This window comes from Dendrobium catenatum, unplaced genomic scaffold, assembly GCF_001605985.2.
Source record: "Dendrobium catenatum unplaced genomic scaffold, ASM160598v2 fragScaff_scaffold_1470, whole genome shotgun sequence".
Taxonomy (NCBI): domain Eukaryota; kingdom Viridiplantae; phylum Streptophyta; class Magnoliopsida; order Asparagales; family Orchidaceae; genus Dendrobium; species Dendrobium catenatum.
In genome coordinates this window covers 2,034,052-2,041,560 of record NW_021319932.1, presented here as the reverse complement: position 1 = coordinate 2,041,560, position 7,509 = coordinate 2,034,052, and the positions used below count along the sequence as shown (strand labels likewise).

The 7,509-nt window shown below is 35.8% G+C and overlaps 1 protein-coding gene across 1 annotated transcript; it reads left to right on the top strand.

Annotated features, from left to right (window-relative positions):
- Window positions 1–457: 457 nt before the first annotated feature.
- Window positions 458–1,166, top strand: LOC110110451 (ferredoxin-like). Its single transcript, XM_020841938.2, has one exon. The coding sequence runs from the start codon at window positions 491–493 to the stop codon at window positions 932–934; it is 444 nt and encodes a 147-aa protein (XP_020697597.1). The 5' UTR covers window positions 458–490; the 3' UTR covers window positions 935–1,166.
- The last annotated feature ends 6,343 nt before the right edge of the window (window positions 1,167–7,509 follow it).

Below are 7,509 nucleotides of genomic sequence, written 5' to 3'. Positions count from 1 at the left end.
ATATTGCATGAATACCACCCTATGTTATTTTAATATCAAATATACCACTTACATTTCTTTCCTACCACTCATATATTTCATTTCTACCACTCATATTTGGTTTGAAAATGAACTGGTATGTATGTAATATTAAAATTTTAGATGTTAAATATATAAATAGCATAATATTAAGTGGTATGTATGTAAATCTCCCAAAAATCAAATAAGAAATCATTTAAAAAATTTCTTATTACATTTCGGGGCACACAAACACTTTTTTGAAAGCAGAAATCAACATCATCACCAGATCAAAATCCTCTCTCCAGCCATGCAATGCCGTCCACTCATCCACCACACTTACAGATCGAAACTGATAAGCCCACCACAAACCAAGCTCCACGTTTCCACACCGCCAAACTCCACGTTTCCACACCACACGCCATCCAAACTCTTCCCCTCTCCCTTTTTTACCCTCCCAAGCAACTCCTCTCCTCCACCGCCAAGGCCTGCAATGGCAGCTTCACTCTCTCTCCACCCTCCTTCCATCCTTCGCCATTCTACCTCATCCCCGCAAAGCCTCGGCTTCTCTGGCCGCCAACGAGCCGCCTCTCTCTTCAGGCTGAAGGCAAATGAGATCAACGGAGGGAGAGTGAGGGCCATGGCTACGTATTATAAGGTGACTCTTATCACACCTGAGCAGACTGTGGAGATTGAGTGTCCAAACGATGTGTATATTCTGGATAGGGCAGAAGAGGTGGGGATAGACTTGCCATACTCCTGTCGAGCTGGTGCGTGCTCTTCCTGTGCTGGGAAGTTGGTTGAGGGTAAGGTTGATCAGTCTGATGTTAGTTTTCTCGATGATGATCAGATGAGTGAGGGATGGGTGCTTACTTGCCTTGCTTTTCCCAAGTCTGATGTTACCATTAAGACTCACATGGAGGAAGAGCTTAATTAACTATTCTTGAATGCTTGCAAGTTGGTAGGACACAGAGGCTACTAGCTTGAAGAAATGTTCTGGTGTGGGAGTGGTGGAGGAGGAGAGGAAGAAGAAGATGATGATGTTTGTATGGGGCATTTAATTAATAATGGTAACTCTGTTGATTTTGTCTTTGAGTGCTTTTTATGTGCATTAATGTTAATCGGCAGTTATGATTTTTATGTTAAGTAAGGTAGAAATAAAACGTTAAGACAGATGCGTGATAAAGTAGGTAGATTGGGCTTTGGAAGTACCAGGCGGCTAGGGTTTCTCTTCGTCTCTGTGTACTCTTCTTCGGAGCGAATTTCGTGCGTTCTTCTCCAGATTTGCTCCGATCGTCGGCCAGGGAAGTCTTCTTTATCCCCTTTTTTCTGTTTATTTTGTGTCCGTCTGCTCTTGGTGGTTTTTGGTGATGGCTGCTCCTCTATCGGGGTTCCCTCCGTTAGTTTAGCAGCTAACCGTGTGAATCTCGTTGATCCTGGCTTTCTTAACTCGATTAACAAATCTAGATCGTTTAAAGATGTCATTTCTGGTGCTGGTTCGTCTTCTTCGTTGCCTGATCTGAAACCTACCACTCATTTTGGTATGACTTCATTATGGATCTCTGAAGAGGAAGTTTTTGGCTTTGGACGAACCTTTTCAATTTGCTCGGGTTGGTAAGTTCACTTTGTGCAGACCTAAACTTGACCTCATTCGGCAGTTCTTTTTCAACCTCAAACTCTCTACTGGTTTTTCTGTCATGTTGCTTGACCCTCATCATATTCTGATTAAGCATGAAAACGATTTGGATTATAGTAGAATATTTAGTCACAGATTTTATTATGTGTGTAATTGTTACATGAAGTTAATTAAATGGTCCTCGTTTTTTGACATTTCGGCTGAGTATCCTATAGTTCCAATTTGGATTTCGTTTCCTTAGCTTAGGTCTTGGTAGCCTTTTTGGCAGATCGTTACAAGATAATGCCACAGCTGCTGGCTCACGTCCCTCTGTTGGTAGAGTTCTGGTTGAGATTGACGTCACTAAACAATATCCGAATACTATTTGGTTAGGCCCTGAGAAGTATGGTTATGTTCAAAAGGTTATCATTAGTGATTTCCCTGCTTTCTGTGAACACTGCAAGACTTTGAGTCATAAGAAACAAGAATGTTTCCATTTGAATCCCAACCTTAGAAAACCCAAAATTGATGGGACGGAGCCACCTCTTTTATTTCAACCACTGATCTGGTTCCTATTATCACTAAGGGCATCTCCAACCGAAAATCTCATTTTTCACTCCAAAATGTAGTGAAATTAAAAAATGTTGTGATTCATCTCCAATTGAATGTCATTTTATTCGTAATGGTCCTTCGCGCTTTTCTTCAACAAATTCGGTAGAGAACAAAAAAAATGACGAAGATGAATAGTGCAACGCCACTGTTCATCTCCAATCAAATGGCGTCATAAATGGCGGTCGGTTGGAGCAAAGCAAGAACGGAAAACAAGTGTTTGTCATTCCATTGGAGTTGCCCTAATGAAACTAACCCTGAGATCAGCCTTATAAATGTTGAGTCAACACCCACTAAGAACATCATCCCATCCTCCATCTCCAGTCCTAAACAGCATCTCTCTTCCTCGGATAGAACTAAAGAGAACAATGATGTGATTATTAACGATTCTTCAGCTAGTGATGCTTCCATTTCTCTAAATTTTTCTAACATGGTTCCTTCTATTAATATTCCTATTTATGCTTCTTCTATGAAAGATACTAATGATACTGTAAATTTGAGTATTTAGAGCAATGACAAACTTCTCTCTGAAGGGGAGTCAGAGCATGCTTGCCCTTCGGATGTGCAATGGGAGGAAAGTGAAATAAATTCTGATTGTGAAAGGAACAAATTTTCTAAGGATGATGGTCTTTGGGTTCAAGCAAAGGATAAAAAAAAAAGTTTATTTAGATTACCCTAGTGATTCTAGAATCACTAGATCTTTATCTTCTACCAAGAATGTTTGTTAATGCTTAATTTAATTATCTGGAATGTTAAGGGTGTGGGAAAAAGGGAATCTCGGTTTCGCATTCGTAACTTATGTCGCATTCACAATATTCAATTTTTAGATTTGTTAGAACCCATGGTTAATTCCTCCTATATTATGACTTGTCAAAAACAATTTGGTTTTGATTTTTCTTATGCCAGCTTGTTTGGTAAATTTTTTTTTTTTTTAAGGTTTTATCTATTTGAATATTGTGGGAGATTTTGGCCAAGTCATTTATTCTACTTTTAATATTTCTAATATTCCTATTTTCGGTTATGTGGTTTATGCCAGTTGTACTAGAAATGGGCGCATTCCTTTATGGCAGAACTTAATTTTTCTAATTCTGTGAATACTCCTTGGTTTATCAGTGGCGATTTTAATATTATTTCTCTTTGTAATGAAAAGATTGGAGGATCTTCTCCTAATTTGAATGTTATGGGTGACTTCAATGATATGATTTTTGATTGTGCTCTTACTGTCATTGGTTTTACGGGTCGTCCCTTCACTTGGTCTAATAATAGAATTTGGGAAAGACTTGACCGGGTCCTTTTAAATATTGAATGGCTTTGTTAATTTCCTAAGACTTCTATTGAACACCTTAGTCGCATTGAATCTGATCATTCTCCCGTGCTCTCTAAGATTCCTCTACATATTTAAGATGCTACTTGCTCTTTTAGATTTCAAAATATGTGGATGAAAGCTAATGATTTCACTCTTTTTGTGAAGGAGAATTGGGTGGCACATGAATCTTTTGGCTTTGAAAATGAAAAAGTTAAAACAAAAATTAAGATGGTGGAACATGAATAAATTTGGTAACATATTTGATAAAATCGCTCAGGTTGAAAAAGATGTAGCTAACCTTGAATATCTTTTTGTTGATTTGTTGATGGAATTATCAAGGGGGAGGAAGTGGCTTCTGCTAAGTCTAACCTTTTGAATTTACAAATTATGGAAGAGGAATTTTGGAGGCAGAAAGCAGCTTCCAAACTTATCGTTGATAGTGATCAAAATAATACAAAATATTTTCATGCTTTGATTAATTCTAAAAAAAGCCAAATCTAACATTCACAAGATTAAAATGGAGTCTGGTGATTGGTGTGAGGATCCTAATTTGATTGCTGATTCCTTTATTTCATATTTTAAAAATGCCCTTGGTGTTGTTAAGCGTATTATACCTATTTCGAATCCTAATTTCATTCTAACGACAATTTGTCTTTAACAAGACATCCTCATGAGAGGGAAATTTTTAATGCTTTGATGTCCATAAATAAAGACTTTGTTACTGGCCATGACGGTTTTACTATTGTTTGTTTCAAAATTGTTGGGAAATCATTAAATTTGATCTTTCCAAGGTTGTTTTGGCTTTTTTGATGGTTGTCCTATCCCTAAAACGTTTACTTCTACTTCTATTATTTTAATCCCCATAATTCTCAATCCTCATTGGTGTGATTTTTTATTTATTAGTCTATCTTCTACTTTTAATAAATTTATTTCTAAAGTTCTTTCTAGTAGGATTGCTCTAATTCTTTCTAAAATCATTTCAATCAATCAGTCTGGTTTTGTTAAAGGTAGGACTATTGCGGACAATGTGTTATTGGCTCAAGAGTTACTTCATGAAATTAATAGAAAAGTGCATTGTCACAAACTTATTTTGAAATTAGATATCTCTAAAGCTTATGATAGTATTAGTTGGGATTTTCTCTTCAGCATTTTGAAACTTTTTGGATTCAATGACAATGTTATTAATATGTTTAAAAGTTTAATCAACAATTATTGGATGTCTTTGATTATTAATGATAAGAATCATGGTTTCTTCAAAGGTGAGTGTGGTATTAGACAAGGGGATCCCTTATCTCCAACCATCTATATTATTGTTGCTCATTATTTATCTATGGGTTTGTCTCTTTTCCATCATAAACAAAAATTGCTCTTACAAAAACTTCGGAGGCATTGACATTACTCATCTCTGTTTTACTAATGATATCATTATTTTTTGTAATGGCCCGATTAGATGCTTTAAAAAAAAAGGAAATTTATGTCTATTTTTGAAAGGGAAAGTGGGCTTCAATGTAACAACAGCAAATGTTCTTTCTTTGCTAGTAAAAGAATGGCTTCTACTCAATGTAACAATATTGTTACCCAAACATGTTTCTGCAATCAACTTTTGCCTCTTTTCTATCGTGGTACTCCTTTATTTAAAGGTCATAAATGCTCTTTATTGTTTGATAAACTTCTAGCTTCTATCATTGCTAAAATCTCTTCTTGGGAGTTTAAAATGCTTTCTATGGGGACTAGACTTATCCTTTTTAAAATTGATTTATGCTCCAAGCCTGTTTATCTCTTTCAATCTATTAATCCTATTGGTTCAATTTGTGATTATTTGGAGAAAGTTATCAACAAATTCTTTTGGGGCACCACTTCTATTTCCAAAAAAAATTATTGGGCTAGTTGAACTAACTATTATGGTCCCTACTTTTTGAAGGTGGCTTACGATGTAAGTCTATTTCCGAATTAATCAAATTTTTATCTATTAAACTTTGGTGGAAATTCAAGAAGTATGAATCTTTATGGTCCAACTATATGCATCAAAAATATTGTAAAGACATTCATCCTTCTCTTGTTTTTTTTAAGGGCGGTCCCTGGGATGGAAAAGATTAGGTTCAGGGTCTATTGACTCTCACTTAAATACTAATTCTACCTACTCATTGAAATTCTGTTATTTTATTACAGATGGTAATTGGTCCACTAATCGGTTCCAGGAATTTATCCCCCAATTTCTTGTTGACGATATCTGTAAGATTCCTTTAAGTAGTAATTCTATGGATTAAGATCTCGAATGATGGTGATTTCAACTGCAGAAAAAACTTGGTTGCTTTTAAGAAATAACAATAATGTTAATGCTACTTTTGCTAATTTATGGAAGCCCATTATTACCATTAAGTTATCATTGTTAGCTTGGAGAATTTTAAAAGGCTTTATCCATGTTGATTCTATGATCAAATTGAAGGGTTTAATCTTGTTTTTAAATGCCAATGTTGTTTTAGCCTTGAGACTATTAATCGTGTTTTTCCTTACAATCCTATTGCTGCGAAGGTTTGGAATGATATTCAAATTGCTCTTGACATTAATTTATGCATTTATACAACCAATATGATGAGTTTATTTAGTAATCTGTTTCAAAACAATATTTTTAGTTGCACTCTAATAGCCATTCCGTTATGCGCTTTGTGGCTTTTGTGGGAGGAAAGAAACAATAGCAAGCATAATGGTATAAAGATGTGTCACAAAAGGGTTATTATTTCTTTAAAATATAAAATCAAGCACCTTTTTCAAGCTAGTGTTTTTTTTTTTTTTTTGGGAAATTTTAGGGCCGAAGCTCGTATCATTGCTTTAGAAAAACTAATTACAAGTAGAAAAAACAAAAAACCCCAATGGCAAGGACAAAAATCAAAGAGGGAAGGCAGCAAACTAATATAAGAACCCCAAAAAAAGGTCCTACAGGAGAAATAAAACAAACTGTAAAGAACCACAAAAAAAAAACAGCTATCTATAACGACCAAAGAAGAGAAAAACTAGAGGACTCGGGCTGCAATCTGATTGAAGGCTCAGACAAAATTTAATCATAGATGATATGAAAACAAACCCCTGGTTGCCAGCACGACCATCTAAGGGGGCGAGAACAGAGCAGCAGGCATCATCATCCTTCCAAAAAAACCAACCAAGCGACTGCCCCTGGTTGCCATCGCGGCCATCCAAGTGCAATAATCACCGAACAATTCCACAGAGCAGCGCCAACTGAAACATTGAGATCACCAGCAAAACATCTGATGCTCCCATGATCCTTAGGCAAGCAAGTATCTTTCCAAGCCACCAAATGAAGTTTCTTTTCAGAAATATCATAAGAAAAAAGAAACATTGAACAAGCTCTATTAATTATCTTACAACACCCTTTGTGAATGATAGATCCCCTAATCCAATACACAAGGTTATTAAAAATAGTATATCGAAGAAATTGCAATTTGCCCGCCAAAGACAGAGACTTGGCTTTCCAACCATCAAGATCCCCAAAAATTTTTGTAACAAGGGGCTAAAAATCAGCCACATGAATCTTTTTGTTATGAATAGGAAAACCAAGATATTTTATGGGGCATTGAGATTTCTGAACATTAAGAATGCTACAAATATGAGTGTCTAGATTACAATTATTGGAGAAAAGGATAGAGCTTTTCTCCGCATTAATGTGCAGATTAGTCACCTCAGCAAAGAGCAATAAAATGCTGATAAGAGTATTAGCATTATCCAGAATAGCTTTACCAAAAATAAATAAATCGTCAGCATATAAAAGGTGAGTGATAAAAATGTCACCAATAGAAAAACCCTGGAATTCCTTCTTAGAAACTGCTTCCTCAAAGTAGGATGAAAGTCCATACATCACAATCGAGAAAAGATAAGGGGAGAGGGGGCAATCTTGATTAAGCCCAGATGTGGAATTAAAATAGCCATCTAAAAAACCATTAATTGCCACTAAGAAATGAATATCATT

What these genes read in the sequence shown, in the direction of transcription:
- LOC110110451 (XM_020841938.2), top strand. Translation starts at nt 491, where the DNA reads ATGGCAGCTTCACTCTCTCTCCACCCTCCTTCCATCCTTCGCCATTCT.